The sequence below is a fragment of the Bos grunniens genome, chromosome 17, assembly GCF_055505025.1.
Source record: "Bos grunniens cultivar Pamir isolate PY7600 chromosome 17, Bosgru_T2T1.0, whole genome shotgun sequence".
Taxonomy (NCBI): domain Eukaryota; kingdom Metazoa; phylum Chordata; class Mammalia; order Artiodactyla; family Bovidae; genus Bos; species Bos grunniens.
Window position 1 is genome coordinate 7,704,006 of NC_141181.1, and position 20,495 is coordinate 7,724,500.

General features: G+C 36.1%; 1 protein-coding gene across 8 annotated transcripts in view; it reads left to right on the plus strand.

Moving 5' to 3' along the window:
• LRBA (LPS responsive beige-like anchor protein) overlaps nucleotides 1-20,495 on the plus strand; it is a 758,928-nt gene that overhangs the window by 710,733 nt on the left and 27,700 nt on the right. For all 8 annotated transcript variants that reach the window (XM_086346372.1, XM_086346374.1, XM_086346378.1 and 5 more), the window contains 3 exons: nucleotides 4,000-4,062; nucleotides 9,631-9,786; nucleotides 16,133-16,300. In XM_086346372.1, the coding sequence (XP_086202498.1) occupies nucleotides 4,000-4,062; nucleotides 9,631-9,786; nucleotides 16,133-16,300 (387 nt within the window). The remainder of the gene's footprint in view (nucleotides 1-3,999; nucleotides 4,063-9,630; nucleotides 9,787-16,132; nucleotides 16,301-20,495) is intronic.

Below are 20,495 nucleotides of genomic sequence, written 5' to 3' on the forward strand. Positions count from 1 at the left end.
GACACAACTGAGCAACTGAACTGAACTGAAGGGCAAGATACTGAAATAACCATTAGAATCATACACCATCACTACTTGAAGAGACATGAGAGTTGGTCTTGTCCAGGACCACATTCTACCCCTGAAGATGCGGAACCCCGGGGAGCCTGCCTTGTTCAGTATCACATATGGGCCACTCAGTGGCAGCGCCAGGTTTGAACCCGAGTTTTCTGACTCAAATTTTATGAGTACTCCTCTGTGATTTATTGCCTCTCATTAGAACAGGAATGTTGGGATCTGGATTTAGCACTGTTCCTTGTGGCCACTGGTTAGAAATTCTCTTTTTAAAGAAGGAAAATCTTTCAAAGTCCTGAAGATTATAGGGTTTTTATCCCCAAGCCATTGTTTTAGGTAGGAAATTTGAAAGGATAGCCTTTAATAGTCTGTTAACTTGTTATTAAACCTGTAAAGTGTACATAAAGCACCACCCATTATAATACCTGAAATGCTTGCACATGTATGAGTTCTTGAACAAGGGTCTCGTGCCACATTAAATCCTAGAATGTTTAGAATGGAACAGAACTGAGTTGATGTTCAAATAAAAACTAGATGCACTAACTAACTATGGTCAATAAGGTAATCTGGTACCCTTCATGAAAAATCCATGGTTGGTGTCAGAATTTCTTAAATATAGCCATTTTCCTGGCCATTAGAAATGAATGATAATATTTGATTAGAGAATAGATTTTATAAATGGTAGAGAAAGTTAAAATTGAGATACATACAATGTCTCTATTACTAGGTCCTTTTATTCTGTATTCTTCAAGTGAACTTATCTCGCAGAGGTAAATGTGTATGCAGATGACATATTTTGGGACTAAAGATGATAATTTGATTAATGAATTTGATTTTTTTACTGTTGTTTCTCTAAATGCCACTCATTAGAAGAAAAAGACGCTGGTAGTGTGTTCTGTCAGGCACACAGAGGATCATCTTCCTGCGCTGGGTGCCGTTACCTTAGAGCCTGGCGTAAGCACCGGTGTCTGTGGCACCAGGCCCCTCCCAACGATGCTCATCCTGGGTGGCTGCTGTGGCAGCTCTGGGAACTCGTTCAGTTTAAACAGAGCCGTGTGAGGAGAGACAAACCTTTTCAGCTGCTGGGGAGCCCCAAGCTCTCTGCATTCTTGGCTTTTGTCTAGCCTAGCAGTGAGCAGGAGCTGAGCCCGCTCCACCAGAGAGCTGCTAGGCTGATACTCAGGTGTCAGGCTCCCTCCCTCCCTGTGATGACTGAGCTCCTGACATTACCCTTTGAAGCAAGCCCGTGGCCCTGCCTGGAAGGCTGGCTGCCCTTACTGCCTGCTGGTCAGCTCTTCTTCTCCCTGCTCGCCACTGTCCTCTAGACCTGTAAAGTGATTCAGGGGCAGCCTCCTCCTGCTGGAGTACCCCGTATGGTACATCCAACTGCTCTGAGCCCAGGCTCGCTTTTCTGTAAGATAAGAGGAGAGAAGACTGCACATGTTGGCCAGCTCCTTGCCTTGAATCCTCCCCACTGAGCCTTCTTTGGGTCTGTGCCTTGCGTCACTGGTGGTTTCGCCCCCGTCCTCTGGCTTTACAGTGTGATACAGCCACTCCTCACCAGATAATACAAAGAATAATAACATGTGGAAAAGCTCAGGCGATTCTCTTTCTACAACATGATCCCCAGTCCTCAGTACACTTACACCTAAAAATGTTAAGTATACATTATTAAACCTGTGCCTCATTTCAGGTATGTAATAAACATACCTGACCTCTCATCCTCTGTTTTGCTACCTTTACCTGTCCGTGTGCCTTGATTGAAACAAACGTCAAAACTTCCTAACAGTTTTTCTTCAGTGAATATCAAATTCAGGTTACACATTTTTTTTTTTTAGTTTAGATTCTGATTCTTTTCTGATATTCTCTGATTCCCATAATTCATTCATAAGACAGCTAGCTGTTGTCAATGTAGTGTCTTGAGTCCTGATTTAGAGAAAAAATCATCTTTATCCTTCCATCTCATTCAAGGGACCTTGAGGAACATCCAGAAAAAATAAAATAATGGCACCTAACCTTCATAGAGCATTTTCTAGCTTCCAAATACTGTTTTAATCGCTTCACATCTATTAACTCACTGAATCCCTTCGACAACCTGAAGATGTAGGTTCTATACTTAGGTTGAGCCATACAAGATTGCCATTTTAATAGGTCAAGACATCAGGTGTTGGTGATTCCATGTGGTTCAGCCTAACTCATTTAACAGAGCAGGAGCCTGAAGCACTGCGTAGACATAACTGGCCAAAGGTCACACAGGCAGTCAGTGGCAGAATTGGAACTTGATGCATCACCAAAAATAGCTTACCTGCTAAATCTCTTTCACTGACAGTTTGGTTTTAATGTTTCTGTGATCCCAGATTCTGTGTCCCTAAAGACATAGGGACAGCTTCTCAAGGTATTAGCGTTGATGGGCACTGGTGTTGCTGGAGTAAATGCCGTGTTGGCAGATCAGAGGCTGAGGTTTTCCCTGATGAGTCCCTGTATGTGTGCTGTGGTTTCTTTACTGGCAGAGCTGTAATCAGCAAAAACAATACCTTTAGCAAAAGAGGGAGTCCTAAGGCTTTCATTTTTCATCTACTTTAATATCATATTTATACTCAACTATAATTTTTAGTGCTAATATTATACTCAGGTATTTTATCAGTATTACTGATATTCAGGTATTTTATCATATTAGTGATCTTCCAAAAGATCATTGAAAAGTCCTTGAAAAGTTGGTATTTACTAACAGCGGGAATGCTGACATAATGATTTTAAAATTAATCTAATGAACACATTGGAATATATCTCATTTTTATTTTCAGCCCCTCAAGGACGGTCAAAAAGATGTCTTAAAATCTGATGATATTAATATCATCCTAATCTTAGAATCTGATGATATTAAGCAGAGCTCTAACACCAACCAAGCAGTAGTTAAAATGCTTATGAGTCTGTAAAAGGCAGATATTGACCAGAGTGAATGGCTGAGTCATTGGAGGAAAATCTTTTGGAAAAGGACCAAGAATTTAACTCTCAGAATTACAAAGCTGAAAAGATTGTCTGTTCTAAGCCCTTCATTCTGGGGCTTCTGATTTGCCCAAGGTTGCACAAGTGGCCAGTGGTCAGTCCTGCTTCCTACAATACTTCTTATCCACCAAAAGCCCTTCTACCTTTCACAGGGCTGCAGCCTATAAAATCTCTTTTCCATCACAAAATAGGTACCTCTGAATCCTTAAAACCATTTTGAAAATTAAACAAACTGTCCTTAGTATGGATTGATTTTTGTTACTCATTTGCTTCTCAGTATTTTTAAATGGGAACCATGGAAATATTAAATATTAATAAAAGTTTTTTTTCCAACCGCAATCAAATCTTCAGGAAAATATTTCAGCCAAATGCATTTAACTAAAACATTTATCTGCAGATAGCTTTCTTTATTTTTATTCCAACTTTCAATTGATTGATTTAAGTGATGGATGAAGCATTGAATGTTCTTTGACTTGGCGCTTTCCCTTTCTCCATCATAAATTGACTTTTTTGTGGATCCTTTGTGCTGCAGCATTCAAAACTGCCTTTTTAAGAAGTAACAAAAAAACTACTATTTGCTACAGTCAGCAGATGGTTGTCACATTTTGTTTTCAGTGCTCTTTACCACTTAATTTTGTTTTGTTGCGGCATCAGAGGTTGCCAGTCAAGCATCTGCTATAGCTTATGGCCTAGGACTGGAGCCACTGCTATGGCACATGTTCAGAACAGCACTAATCTAAAATAAATGTTTAATAAGCTAGCCATAGAAGCACCTGGATTTTTCGTTTGTTTGTTTAAATTTCACAAAACTGTCTTGAGAGATTTGGAGGTTGGAAACAATTCTACATGAGATTTGACTTAAGCATTTTTATGTAGCTCAGTATATGAAAAATAATGCGCTCTCTCTCTCTCTTTTTTTTTATCTTTTGTGAATTCCAGCTCATCAAGGTGCTGTACAAGACCAGCCATACCAGCTGCCAGTGGAAATCGATCCTCTCATAGGTCTGTCACTTGCTTCCCTCTCTGCGATTCATTAAGCTCTGTATGGTGGCCCTGAAGTGTAGATTACCGTTGTTTTTCACTTGCTGGTTGCTGGGAATGGAATTTTCCTGATAAACCATTTGCATGCAAATTGGAATGCAATGAGCTGTGGCTATGCTGGTATTTCATCAACTCCCCCTCGTTGGTTTGCCTAATTTGAACAGGCCTAGGACGCGTGTCACCGAAAATTAATATGGATGCTGTAATAATGTGTGATTGAGAATGCGCATGAAGTACTGTCAGGATAATATTGGATCTTTTCATCACTCAGACTTGTTGATGAGCAGGAGCGAGGCACGTTATGATGAATTGGTGCACCAGTAATGTGATGGAGCTCCTTTGCTAGGGAAATTTTCATAATAACAGTGGGTTCTTAGCAGCTCTGTGTTGAGAAAAATAAAACTGTAGTGCCAGGGTTTCATCATTAAAGGAGATCAATCCTTTCTTCCTGGACCCTCCTTTCAGTCTGAGGGGATTAATGTGCAATTGCAGAGCAGTTTCAAAGTTGAAATATATCGTCCAGCCAATGGCAGTGTTAAGATATTTGTATTCATTTTCCTAGGGTCCTGCAGCCCAATAAATTGCCATTGGAGGTTAAATTTGTTCAGGGAGAAAAAAAAAGTAAAAGGAGACCAGAAAGAGCCATTGGAATGAAATGAGCATCTGCGGCAGACGACTTAGAATATTTAATTGCTGCTGTGCTTTTTGAGTAGGTTAGTTGAAATCTCTAGTTTAGCATTTTCCAGCCTATAGTGGGGATTTCAACTGTGACTCCACTAAGAATGGTACACCTTGGTATTGAAGATGCTGTTCAATAACTTTTAGAAGAAAAAACCTAATTGCCCAGCTGTAGGGGTATGCTGCTAGCATGGATGTTTGTGTTTGCCTTATAATTTTGTCATATTTCCCCAGCACAAATGAATTTGTTAGTATTTTGAAGTATTTTTAAGTTTGTAGATAAACCATAAGAATAAGCGGATTTATTATTTTAAAAAATTCAAGGCGTTCCTTGTGCATATGTCACTTTTTTGTTGTTGTTCTCTAACACCATTGTTTCAGTGGAGACTTAAATGGCCACCATTTGCAGATGAATTATCAAGATGAACTAAAATAACCTTAAGCTCTAAACTGTCTTTTATCATTTTCCCAAATATAAGCAGAAATCTAAGAATTACGTGTCTATATGAAAGATAACCAGTACCCTGGTTCCTGAATCTTGTTTTGCTTTGAGTAGATACAATTTGCCATATATATATTTTTTTAAATTAAATGCCCACTTGGGTAAAGTTCTAAGAGTCAGGAAAATAATAAAACCCATTTGTTGTGCCACTTAGAGCCTGGTTTCTGAAGTACAGAATCATTGTTTGTCTTAAAACTTGACAATGAATATCATATAGTATAAAGTCTAAATGAATTCAGAAATGGTAACCCTGTCGCGAAGGCATGGGGGAAAGGGGCGAGATAGTCAATATTTTAGGTTTTGTGGGCCATAAGGTCTCAGACACAACTACATAACTCTGCTGTTATAGCACAAAAGCAGCCACAGATGATATATAAACAAGCGAGCATTGCTGTGCTCCAGTGAAACTTCATATGCAAACCCAGGCACAAGCCAGATTCAGCCTTCAGGCCATAGTCTTCCCTGCTGACCATTGGTCATCAGACTGTTCCCGCATCTCCTGAAGTAGTTGTTTAAAACCATGCATCTTTATACAGAGTGAAGTAAGCCAGAAGGAAAAACATAAATACAGTATACTAACGCATATATATGGAATTTAGAAAGATGGTAACAATAACCTGGTGTACGAGACAGCAAAAGAGACACTGATGTATAGAACAGTCTTATGGACTCTGTGGGAGAGGGAGAGGGTGGGAAGATTTGGGAGAGTGACATTGAAACATGTAGAATATCATGTAAGAAACGAGTTGCCAGTCCAGGTTCGATGCGCGATACTGGATGCTTGGGGCTGGTGCACTGGGACGACCCAGAGGGATGGTGTGGGGAGGGAGGAGGGAGGAGGGTTCAGGATGGGGAACACATGTATGCCTGTGGCGGATTCATTTTGATATTTGGCAAAACTAATACAATTATGTAAAGTTTAAAAATAAAATTAAAAAAAAAACATGCATCTTCTCACACATTTTTAAGTTGACATTTAAAAAATTTTAATGTGATATCATCACAAGTTTAAATAGTTGCAAAGGTTATGATTTTTGGCAAAGTGTGTAAAATTTTAAATATATCCAGCAGACACTAAATATCAAAGTCACTTGATAGTCAACCTTTTCTGTTTTTAAAAAATTCATTGCAAGAAATCTTTACCATTTGAATGTTTTTCTCATCTTGAATTTGTACTTTCATTCTGCTTTCCCTACACAATTTTATTTTAACTGTAGAAAATTGGTTACCCCATTAAACAGTTTTCAGCAATAAAAATACGTATGTAAATATAAATGTTGAGATTTCCTGTGACCTTAGGCCCAGCTTTAAAAAATTAATCCTCATTGAGTTATTAAAAATCTCAATACATATTTATTAAAATTATAAATTATAAATTTTAGTACTATTAAACATACACAACACATATTTATTGAAAATAGGAAATACAGCTTTAATGAATGGGAGTGTCTCCCTAAGTAGTTCATGTATTCATGGATAAACATGATTTGTTGCTGAAAGAGACAGAATTTGTCAACAGTTCTATCCTAATTTTTTGTTTTTTATAGATGGATGCTCTCAGGAGTGTTACTCACATGAGAAGATAGATGGGAAAGGAGAGAGTTTTGTTTTAGCAGTGTTATTCAAATCTTCAAACTCTTTCCAAGTTATGGGACAAAATTCATAGAGTGATATATTATTAAGGATTACTTTTACGGTCTATCATTAAATAATCATTTTAACAATCTATCACTGAAACTTATTTTTAATGATCTATCAATTGACAGCGTGATTAGATCCTCCTTCCATTCATTGAAAGCAGTGAATTGGAAACCACCTGCCCTGCAGAATGATGTGATGATACCTAGGCATTCACTTTCTAGCATCACATCAGTAGTTTGAATTGTCTCTTTATTTGGCTCTCAAGAGATTTTTGTACCCTGGAGTAAAGTACCATAGTAAGATTCTATCTAGTGGAAGAAGAGTGAGCAAAAAGGGAGGTAAGAAAGGAAAACTCACAAGAGAGTTCTCAGGCAAATCTGTTTCAAGCTAGAGAACTCATGAAAGTTGCGGAACCAGAAATTGATTCCCTTAAAACCATCTGTGCCCGTGTATCCCTTGGGAAATCTTATGCCAGCCCCCACCCCCGTCCCCCCCACAAGGGTATACATGCTCCAGTTTGTAGACTGCTTATCTAGACAAATATACCTAATTTTCATCAAATAAAAATACTTTCAGTACTGAATCTTGTGAGGTTTGCTAGACAAAACAGTAAGATAAAGAAAAGGCAGTTGTAGGGTAGGTTATATAGACTAAATGGTTGGATGGACAGACGGATGGATTAGGGGTTGCAGTGTTAAATTATAAGTAATCACTTATTTGGAAAATAGTTCATCTAAACGCTGAAGGGGCATCAGCCTTTACCCATGACGAGTTTGTGGTCATTCAATTCAAAATGATATACATGGCCAGGTCTGTCAAATTAGATCCTCCCAGTCGGGAAGATCCCCTGGAGAAGGCAATGGCACCCCACTCCAGTATTCTTGCCTGGAAAATCCCATGGATGGAGGAACCTGGTAGGCTACAGTCCATGGGGTCGCTAAGAGTCGGACACGACTGAGCGACTTCACTCAGGAAATAACGCCAAAAAGACCGGTGAAAGTTTATATATCATATAAGCGAAAGTCATATAAACACTAACAAAAATAAGGTATTTTTATAATTTTCATGTGGAATGAACTGGAGTAACCAGTATAGAAAATACCATATATCTTGTTTTAAATTGCTAGGTTTACTGGAAATTAAAAGATTTAATCGTATCACACAGGTTCACTGCAGTGAGAGACTAACGTCTCTCCGTGATACACTATGACACACAAAAGCTATTTCACCTGCCAGGAGCTTCCCTTTGTATGGAAGGAGGGGGCACGTGATTCCTGACTAGAGGCCTGCCCTTTTTACTACTGCTGTCACTTTCTAGGCCATTAATCTCCCCCAAAGTATCCGAAGCCCATTATCAAACAGTTATCTAATAATCTTACATGGTTAGGTTGTACAGTCAGACACTAGCAGAACTTTGCAGTATTTCACATGAATACGTTTGTTATGTTCTGTATGCCATGAGGGTAAGGAGTATTTTATCCCTCTGTATCCCAGCAGAGGACTGGAAAGTATTTTGAACACTTTTTTTCTTCCATATTACTTTCTGAGCCTTCTATTGAATTGGCCGTCTTAACTTATTACCTACAATGAATATAACATAGATATATTTCTATTTTTAATTCTTATCAATAATGCAGCTATAATATTTTTTCCAATAAAAACTGAAAGCAATGATGCAAAGAACTTAATAATTAGATGTAGACATTTATTTTGTTCTGATTTCTGGTATGATCAAGTTTTTTTTTTTTTTAGCAGTATAAGAACTGTAATTTGTGTTGGAAAGCTGATAATGAAATAACTGCTAGATCACGAACAGCAGAGCTTTCTATTTGGTTGGCTTCATAATGCCAAAGAAGGCACCTCCATGAAAATTCCTTTGCTGATAATGACATGGCTGATAGTGTGTTTCTAGAGGATTACTACTCTTCACATGCATGTGATGTCGGGCTGTGTCTGACCTTATGCCTTGTGACAGACTCCGTCTCAGGTGCTCTGCAGCACTCTGAAAACATACTGCCAGACTGTCTTGTTTTACTGTTTACAGAAGTAGCAAGAAAGTTGCAGTGTGCTGTGCTTTGACTTCTTCAATTACAAGTATCCTTCATAAATAGTCATCCTACCCTTTCCTTGCACACAAGTGCGGCTGTGAATGGGGGAAATGGGAGTTCACATCTGGTCAAATTAAAGGCCTGTTAAAGTCAAACTAGTACAAGATGCTCCAATATTTCAAATATATGACATTTAAATTCTAATATCTCTTCCTTGTGACAAAAAGTTAGCGGTAATAGATTGTCGCAACATGAATCCATTCTCATGACAATAGATGTAATGAGATTGTCAGAAACACAAACCTAACTGTGATGCAATCTGGAGATTCTAATCTAGTTTGGTCCTGCCCAAGAGCTAGATAGCATGTTCTGAGAATTGTATACTACGTATTTTAAAATTGTAGTGTATTATTGTTTCTTTCCTCTAGGCAGAATTTCTTACCGAGCTGTTGAAGTTGGCTACCCTCCTTCTTCCAACAATCGGATTGTGTTTTCCTGTGGTTTTTCAAATATTATTGTATTTAAAATTAAAGATCAGATGTTTTTATCCTGGACTGTGTTGTCTCTCCTCCCTTGGCCCCAGCCCCCAGCATGACAAATTACGGGATTTCTTTGCGCATGTGGGTTTATAGGCTTTTTTTTCCCCCTCTGTTCTCATAGCCAGCAATACAGGAATGCACAGGAGGCAGATCACTGACCTCTTAGACCAAAGCATTCAAGTCCATTCCCAGTGTTTTGTCATCACGTCGGACAACCGCTACATCCTCCTCTGTGGCTTCTGGGATAAGAGTTTCCGCGTCTATTCTACAGACACAGGTAACCTCATCATTTCTTTATCAGTGAACTCAAGTTTACAACAAGTGGCGGTAAGAGGCTGAAAAGGCTTTCTCATCTCCCGTGTAAAAGTTACAGAATTCTAAAAGGTGTAAAATATAGTTTTCCCTTTCAAGTAATAATCTACTCTATAATCCATTAATAAGTTAACTTCAGAATGTTTTTAAAGGGGCAGGTTTTGATAGGTTTGTCGCCCAAGCTTCATACTTACAAGTGAATAATTTATTTTGAAAGCATACCTTGGTGTAAATGCCATATGTACATGTCCATGCATAATCATATGACAAGTGCACATACTTACAGGTGTATTTCCCCACTTTAATATTATTTAAAGGTTATTTTTTTTTCCCTGGAAATTCTAAGTGTGTTTCCTGTGAGTGGCTATCTTGCCTCCACCCAGTTCCACTGAATCTTGCTGAAAACTACACCATGGTGAAGAAAGGTAGCTGACTCCTTATTCATTTGCATGCAACTCCCTAAGGGACAAACCAAACTCAAATCACTACTATTATAGGATATCCAGTCCAATGAATGGGTGTATATTTTTGCATATAGGCAATTATGAACATTGAAAAATTTAATAGAGTCTCTTTAAAGTATTTTAGAAACTGGAAGAGGAGGGCATAAACTTATACTGAATATGTAGTTGTATATTTAAAATAATTAAAATTAGATAGTAATGCATTAGAACTTAAATACCATGGAGGTAGATAGTTCAACTAAAACAAGGATCTACAAATAATTATATTGATTAAAGGTTCTGGGGATAGGAAATTTTTTAAATTGAAATTTCTAATTAATTAACTGTTTTACAGCAAATCCTTTTTCAGTCATGTTAGTCATCTCTATACAATGTATGAGTCCATACTCCTACTTTAGTAAGTATAGTATATTAACGAATTAATTCTTGGGTATTCAGGGACTTTGTCCTAGCTACGTTTTGATGATTGTATTATAACCTAACAATGAGAGAGTAGGGAAATATAGTTGAATATGTACTGTGTATAGAATAAACCCTAGAAGTTAGACATGATCTCGTTTAATTTTTATTTCAGGGAATCAATGACCTAATATTTTTATCATTTACTTCTTTATTCTGGAGGTAGGTTCAGAAAGAAGACATCATTCAGGTCTTCCTGATTACTTGGGCTTTTACTAGATGTTTAGGTCTATGATGTTAATTACTATTGAACCTAAAACTCCTCTGGAATTCTTTAAAAACGCATTGGAGATTGACAAGTTTTCCTAAAATTATTTATTATTATAATAAATCTTCTCTGGCTTAATATTCAGGTTTAAATTTTAACCTTTTCTTTCACTATTACGGTAATGACAACCTTAGTGTTATTTGACCTCAAACTATGCTCCCTTCTTCACAAACTTTCAGATTAAAATTGTTACATCCTATCACAGGGTTTTCTTGAACATTCTTTTAGATTCATACTGTTTTTTTATACATTGAAAATTATCTTTCAATTTGCATACAGTAAAATTCCTTATTTTGATTTTTAGTTCCGTTAGTCTCAGGGCATTGTATCCAGTTATGCAACCACCCCCACAGTTAAGATGCAGAGCAGCAGACATTCCCTAGAAACCCCTCGGGTTGCCCTTCATAGTCAGTTTCTTCCCTCACCTCAGCCTCTTCAGAATTGCTGACATACTCTTCATCTCTATAATCGTGCCTTTTCCGGAATGTCCTCAAATGGGATCATATATTATGTCAATCTTTTCTGGGTGCCTGATGTCCTCTGCCGGCATTCAGAAGTTGTTTTGTGGAATTCACTCGGCGTTTAAATGTTCTTTTGATGAATTTGTGGGGGAGAAAGTGTTCTCCCCGTCCTACTCCTCCGCCATCTTAGCTCCTCTCCCAATCTTTGGTTTCAACATTTGAGCCTTGCTGAGTTTGTTGACATTTCATATCATTTTAAAGACACTGAATATTGATATTTGTAAATTAAAGCTAACCTCTTTAACCTTTGTAAAGTAAAAGCTAACCTTGAGGCTTCTCTTGTAGCTCAGTTGGTAAAGAATCTGCCTGCAATGCAAGAGACCTGGGTTCGATTCCTGGGTCAGGAAGATCTCCTGGAGAAGGAAATGGCAACCCACTCCAGTATTCTTGCTTAGAGAATCCCATGTCCTGGCGGGCTATAGGCCATGGGGTTGCAAGAGTCGGACACGACTTAGCAACTAAACCACCACCTCCAAAGCTAACCTCACTTTTATATAATACTCATAATAAAATAATTTTTATAGTCACACAGTTCTCTAGAATTTATAAAATATCTTCTTTCTCATACATGATATTGTGTCAGCCTCACAGTAATCTTAGGAAATCGAATAGGTGTCCATAGGCCCATTTTTTCGATGATGAAACCAAGGTTTGAAAAAGTTAAGTAACTTGTTGAAATTTGCACAGGTCATGGTGCTAGACCTGGGCATTGGAGGTCTTCTGACCTCAGATGTGGCATCTTTGTGATTAGTCCATTTTATCTCACACAAGTGTTACCCATTTAAAATCTAGGTTCCTAGAATGTCTGCCATGTTACTTTAGACTTAATAAACTAGATGGCATTCCTTTCTCTCTTTCCAAAAGCCTTCTACTTTACTGTTTTTTAAAACGTGCACAAGTGCGTGTATGTATAAAACACTTTCATAAGAAAGAAGTCTCATTTTAAACTTCATTTCGGTGGGACTGAACATGTATACCAAAAATATTTATACTTTCCAGGAAAGCTTTGAAAAAACTCTCATATGATAAATCTAATACCCTTCTTAATATCTTGTATACAAACTCTGATGCAAATTTTATTTAAAATTATTTAAATTTTAAACGTGTTAGTGTCTTCATGATGATAGGAATATTAAATGTTTTCTCCTAAGTTTAGCAGAGAAGTTTAGCAGAAAAATTGTATGATCAATAATATATAATGGCAGAGCTATCACAAGTGTTGAATTCAATTATATTTTGGCACGTAAGCCAAAAAAAAAAAAATCCTTCTCTTATTAGATTTGGTGGGGTGGGGAGGTGGGGGTAGAGAGAAACATGGTTGTAGCAGGAAATTCTTTAAACATAAATCATGTTTTCAAGACACAACCAGAGCAGCAGAGGCAACAATAAAACCTTCCCTCGGCAGTAGGAATTATTTTCAGGCCACATTTTAGATTCAGTGGTGCAGAGTCCTGAGCTTGAATTTTTTTTTTTTATTTGTAGCACAGCTGTCAAATAAAACATTAACTAGAAAATTTGTTCTGTCAAAAAAAGGATATTCTAGTGCTTGTGGTAATATTTGATATTAGTGTGTGGAGAGGTGGACTGGTATTAAAGGAAACAAAAAATAAAGCTTGAGGAACACTTATGAGATTATCAGAAAATAATTTACCAAAAAGAACAGCAGGTATTTATATGGTGTGATTTATTTAGGAGGAGTGAACCTCCACCTCATAGCAATAACAAATACTGCAGAGGAACACTGCCAGACAGGAAAAAGCAAACTGAAAAAAAAAATAATGTTTTCCAGAGTTGAGCCCAGAGTATAAATTGTGGAGAATGAAGTTAATTTGTATTAAAACATGAAACTCTTTAGATGTGAATACTTAGCTGGCGCCCCCTCATCTCAGTCTTCCCTGATGCCCAGGCTAAGTCTGTGCTCTCCTGTTTTTCTCTCTCCTCTTTTCTAGTAGTTAACACCACTCACAGTTACTTGTCTGTTTCTGTTTGTTTAATGAGGGCAGGAACCGTTTCTCTGTTTGCCACTATATACAAGTAAGATCTAATGCTCGGCACTTGGTAGGTGCTCAGTAAATGTTTGTTGAATGAAAAATAAGTGTGATAACTTTTAGGGGCAAAAATTAAAACACTAGGAAATTTTAATTAAAAAAGAAACCCCAGTCTGAATATACATGTTCCTAACGCTGACATTGTAGACATAGAATGATGACTTAATTAATGAGAAGTAGCAAATTATTATGTGTCTTGAGAAGTTCTGACAGTCCTTTTAATCCGTCGCACTTTTACAGCTAAAACTTTGCCCTTTGTTCTCACTAGCTGGAAACTAAGCATGTTACCAAGCAGACAGTTGCTCTTTCGCGGGCTGCCTGGTGTGCGTGCAGCGTTTGGGTTTTCTGTTTATGCTACAGACCTCACATACCTAGATGTATTACTTTGCTCATCTTCACTTCTACAGCCCACTGAATTGATGGTTGTCAAATCTTAAATGAGTCTGCTCTAAGTAACCTATTTAAATCACTCGTATAGTTGACATGCTCTCAGCATTTAGTATAGGCTGAGGCAGAAGTCACTGTACATACTCTGTGATCAAAAGCATAATCACATTATGGGGTGTTCAGTATTTTCAGTAGTTAAAACTCATGATTTAGCTTTCACTTTTCTAATTAGTACTTCTTTGCTGATGGCTCAGACGGTAAAGAATCTGCCTGGAATGCAGAAGACACAGGTTTGATCCCTGGGTCAGGAAGATCCCCTGGAGAAGGGAATGGCTACCCACTCCAATATTCTTATCTGGAGAATCCCACGCACAGGTTAGCCTGGTGGGCTTCAGTCCATGGGGTTACAGAGTCTGACACGACTGAGCGACTCTCACTTTCTACTTTGTAGTAAGACTACATTCAGCTGCCTTTTGTCTCATCCTTAGTTAGGTCTTCCCTCTTAACTCCAACCATTTTACCACTAAACCTCTCTCCTTTGTCCTTCATATAAATTGGAAATGATAAAAAATTATTATATTTTTAATATTTAATTTTCTTTCCATTTTTTAATTCTAGAAAGTCTTGAGTTCTTATATTCTTTATTGATAAAGTTAATTTTTAAAATGAAACATTCTGGTGTTAATTTAAAAGGTTGGAGAAATTCAGAAGTGAACATTTTTAACACTTACTAGTTAAAATACCTGCTTTGACTAAAGTCTTTTTCCATAGGAAACAGAAGTGTACTTTATCAATTTTGCAGTTTGAGAATGATATGAATCTTTCTTAAGTTACTATTAGAGCACTGTGGACAAGGGAAAACACTGTATTTGACTTCCCATCTGATGTGGATGAAGCAGTATTTATTTCTAAATGTTCAGACTTTGTAATATGCTTTGGGTTAATTTAAATCAATAATGTGAAAAATTTAGTGGAAATATTTTAGTTATATTTATTATCTTGAAAAATTAAATACATATAGATACCAATACTTAGCTGAGACCTTAAGGTTTTGATAGGCTGCGATCTGTTCCAAGTTAAACATATAAACTTTTTAGGCATACTAATTTTTTTCCAGCTTAATGGTTTTTATCTTGAACATCTGAATTGTATTTTTTATCACCCTACCGAAATGCTTATTTGAAAAAAGAAAAGCATTCATGCTGAGTATTAAAGGTACACATTCTATGACATTATAATTTGTAGATTCTGTAGTCATTTCAGAGAGAAACGTTAGCTAGAAACTGGTCAGGGTAGAGTAGAAGAGCTGCTATAGCTATTTAATTCTTTAGACAAGTTTGTATGAATTACAAACACCGTATCTGATTAAACAAAAAATCTAAAAGGTGGGACCTTTACTTTTTTCTGACACTGTTATGTGAGCAGTTCATCCTGTGCTTGACACCCTAGATATATGGTAAGTTTACTGGGTCCCCCTCCCCAGTCATTACTGGTAAACTGTCATCTTAATTTCCCTTCTCCTCAGGAGTTTTCCTCATTCAGACAATTAAAGAAAGAATCACTAGCTCAAATTGCAGTCACAATATATTAGTCCTTTTATCAAAATTTAGCTCATGTAATCCTGATGTGAAAAGCAGAAACTCTTGGATGTGGTTTATAGTGTCTTTGTGTAGATGACTTCAGAGAAGAGAAGAAGAAATAAATTGCCTTTACTGATTCAGAGAGAGGTTTATATTAGTGAAGTCTGAGGGATAGAGTACTTACAGAAAGGCAACTAAGTTTTGCTTTGTTTTGGATCATTTAGAGTAACTTAATAAATTGTTGAAATGGTTCCAAATAAGGGTTCTCTTGAGTCTGCTTTAATCAGTAGACATAATTCATTTGTAATTCCTAGGAGCCATGTATAATAATATTATTAGTTGAAATAGTTTTAACATATGTCTTTCAAAAATGTTACTATCACTGTTCAATTGATTCTTTTTGTTGTCGTTAATTCTTCAAAGAAAACTTTTAGGTTGAACCAGATCAAATTTTATTATAAAATCTGAATTATCAGAATATGAGTTAATACAACTTCATTATCTTTTTAAAAGTTAAACAATCACTGGAAAGTTTTTCAGTTTTTTTAAATAGCAGTTTAAAAGGAACTTGTTTTGTATTTCAGGAAAATTGATCCAAGTGGTGTTTGGCCATTGGGATGTCGTCACTTGCCTCACTCGTTCGGAGTCGTATATCGGGGGAAATTGCTACATTCTGTCAGGGTCACGTGATGCAACCCTTCTGCTCTGGTACTGGAATGGAAAAAGCAGTGGTATTGGAGATAACCCGGGCAGTAAGTACAATTTATAAGTAAACTTTTACAAGTGATGTATAGTAACATTTTGCAGTGAAGTTTTACCTATTTTATCATGGGGAAAGTGAAACTGAAGTATCAAGTAATTTTAATTTCTTAGTTATAATTTAAGAAAGCTCTAGATAACCTTGTTATTAACATTTTGTGACCAATGATAATTCAAATTCAAGGATAAAATCTCATTTTCATGTGTTTGGTTATTCTTATCTGAAAATGCTAGTCCTTCCTTGGAAATGGCTGTCACCAAATAAAACAGAAGAGTTTAATTCACAAACAATAAGATATAATGTAAAAGAGCAATCACATATTGTTTATTGAATTCCTATTTTAAAGAGCAAAAAAAATTATAATTTCATGGAAACAAACCAGTCTTTAGAAAAAATATGCTTTCATTTACATATTAAAAGATAAAACGGGTCATAAAAGGCCAATATGGAATATTCAAATTGGCTGTTGGTTTCTCAAATGGGAAATGAAAATGTTCACCAACAGCCTTAAACATCTTTATGAAACTATGCTGAAGGCAGTAAAACAAAAAATGTGTAACCATTTAAAATTGTAATTCACAGAAGGCAAAAAAGGAAGCAGCTACCATTAAAACCAATCGCACACAGCTGCAGAAAAGAAATGGCTTTAGAAAAACACATTAAGAAGTAGGAAAAAACAATTAAAAGGACCACCTGAAAAACGAGAATTTAATTAAAATGATTATGACAAGACTGAAGAGATCCTGCAAGAATAGCATTATATTTTTTATTTCATAGGTAGAGCATTTTAACTGCTCTTAAATATTTACAGTTTCTTAATTTAAAGCAAGTTGCAATTTATTTGGCTAAGGAAGGATCACGGTATTGCTGATTACCTGAATACTATGGTACTTACTTCTGTCACTCAGTCCCAAATTATAAAACAGCCTGATTATGTTAAGTCCATCGTATTTTGAATTGACTTATTAAAGCTGTGCTTATTAAATGTATATTATTTGTATGAAAGTGAAACCTTTTTAAAAAATTTACTCAAGAGCCAGTACAGTTTTAAAAGAAGTATATGCAAAGTATTTTTGCCAACACTGTTTCTGCTTTGTATGTATTATGTTTGGTGTGATGGTGAATCAAAGTTTTTATTTTATGAACCTCTAATATGTATTTCTTAATCAAAACATGGACAATTCCCTACACAAATTAAATGTGAAAAGTAACTTTACGGCTTTGATGCTATGGGTAAGAGTAGTCAGAGCAACTTCAGTGTGTGTGCCTATATCGGGAGGTTAGTGTGGACATGTGTGTGTTTCACGTATGTATACAACATCTCCGTTCTATATGTAATTAAAGTAATAACTTTAAATTTGTAAGCTTCAGGGAACTTTGTTTTTCGCATTCTTTTGAGAAGTGCTTCATGTCCTTTTCTCTGTGGAGCCTCATACTCTGTTCCTTCCTCCTTTTCTGGCCTTTTAAGATGAGCGACTACTTTCAATTTCGTTTTTCCCTGTTTCCATAAACTCAGTTATTGAGATTCACTAAACTGTCTCAGACAAACCTAGATTTGACATAGACAATAAGCATACCATTTTGTTATTTATGTGAAAATATTTAGGAAGAACTTTGCTTTGAAATAGTGTGAGATGTTTCATGCACACACAGCAATCCAAACGAAAAAAAATTTTGTTCTTTTTTTTTTTTTAACTTGACCTAACCGTGTTCTCTATGTCATTACTAATGGGTATTTCGAAAAGTAGCTAAAGGCTTTCTAGCTGCAGTTAATGTGTAATTGTTGTTACATTTCAGAGATTTAAGTGTATTTTAAAATAAATGCATTTTAGAAATATTCAGCTTTTCTAGAAAGGATAAATATATATATTTAAATACCTTGTAAATCAACCTAAAGATGATTTTTTTATGTCCATGACATTATAAAAATGAATCAAGTAGGACTGACCAGATCATGGAGTTTAGAGTAAGACACAGCTAAGTTCTATGCTGTGCTGTGCTGTCTTGTCTGTAAAATGAAAGCAACGATAGTAACCGACTTAACGTGTTATCAGAAGCACAGAACGCTTCAGAGCAAATAAATCACCACACAAACACCATCTTGCTGGTATTAGAGTAGATATTATAATGTTGTATTTTCCATAAAGCACTTCATCTATGCCCTCTCATTGTCTGCAGTGTGGTGGACATTAACTCCTAGTAATGCTGGTAATGCAAGGGAAAAAATAAAAGAATAACTTAACAGCACATCTGATAAAAATTTTAGAGAAGTGTAATGACTCTTGATAAATTACCTTTCTCACAGCGAACCTCATCCTTTGGGGTCCTTCTGTAATGTCTGATGTCCCAACTGAATTTTGCTTTAACTTTGAAGGGTGAATCTGAGAAAAAGACAAATAGGCACTTTTTCATATAATGAGAATTTCCACACATTAGAATGGAAAGATGAATAAACCAGTGTAAGCTTTTCAAAAGACAATGCAAACAAAAACAAAGACATGTGTACTGCTTGTGAGCTGTTTTAAGCACTCATGCAAGCTGGTTCACATTTTTTAAGCCTGTGGCTCGTTGATGGCTCCACAGTGCAGCCGCTGAAGTCACAGATTTTTGGATGAAGAATTTTAGATTATGCTTACTTCTGTGTTGTAGCTCTTGGATGAATCGACATTTAAGAGATAGCCAGGCTTTTATATACATAAGTCCCACGTGGTCTGTAGATGCATACAGTGCCTCAACTTAAAGTTTTGAATTTAGACTTTTCTCTTGGAAAGAAAATGGGTAATTTAAAAAAAAAAAAAAACTAGACCATTGCCTTTCCTGCATTTTATAGGCCTCATCCAAGCATATTACTTGTTTATTTCAAAAATCATAAGAATAAGCCAGCAATTTTACTTGCTAGTGTCATAAGCCTATGGCATTACCTACAAATCTAATGTCAGTGCTGTATGTAAAGTTGATAGCTTTATTAGTTGTTTTTTTTTAACTCATGTTATCTAGTGTTAATAAACACATTACTCAGGCAAAATCATGCGAATTCAAACTGGATAAAACCTGTATATAGTATACCATGAGGCTTTTAAAAGGATGCATATGTTTTATGGAATCTGACTAGGTTATATAGCAAAAGCCTTGTTTTCCTGTGTGACAGATAGGTTTTCATTTTTGTCTCTATTGTCTTGTGATAGTTATCTCCTGTGGAATGCGGTTTTCTTAATGAGAAGAAAAATTAAGATAGGATTCCATTTAGTTGTGGGTTTTTTAAATAAAATTAACCAAGAACATTTCAAAAAAAGATGTTTTATGCATGAAAGCATATCTCTCTTTGCCCTCATACCCTTTGTGTTTAAAACTGGATTTTGTCCACCAAAATGCTTTCCTGGAATACTCATTTTTCCTTCACAATAATGCTATCCAGACTGCACATTTCCAAATTTTGAAGAAAATGTTCCCTGATGCATTCAATTGACATTTAAATACTTTAAACTTTAAAATGATCTTGTAATCAAAATGAAAATTCACAGAAGAGTTTATTCACTGTTTTTGTATTTTATTAGATCATAAACTTAAAATCAAATTCTCATTAAGCATCTAAATGTAAGTGCTTATTAAGCATTTTTAGGTATCTGAGTAATTTTTTTAAAAGTCACAGTTGAATAGCTTTAGAAACAAACAGTCGCTGACTGTGAGGTGTTGCATAGATGGTGTGCGTAGTATTTCAGTAAAGTAGTTTTCCATTCTCACATTCTGTTTTTGATTTGATTGAAAGGTGGCATTTTTTTTCTTCTTTGCAATCAGACATGCTAATCTGTATCAGCTTTCTCCTTTATAGGAATGGCGTCTGCTGGAAAAAAAAAAAAAGTTTTTTTCATAACAAGATTCTGTTAAGAATATTTCAGCACCATTAATTAGAAAGAAGGTTTTATTAACCATAAGGCTAGCACTAACAGACCACAGAGCTGTTTTTTAAAGTACTGTATGCCATGGCTGCCCTGTTTTTTCTCTGTCGAAAACTTCATTTTGTTACACTCTCATCAATCACTTAAGTCATTACCGTAAATCCTACTGTTGTTAATTTTACTAGTATCACCCTAATGAGACATCCCTGCTATAATTAAAAATGAATTCTAACTTTAAGGCATTCTAAATTTTTTTTTAATGAATTTAGAATGATCTTGCCATGTAACCAT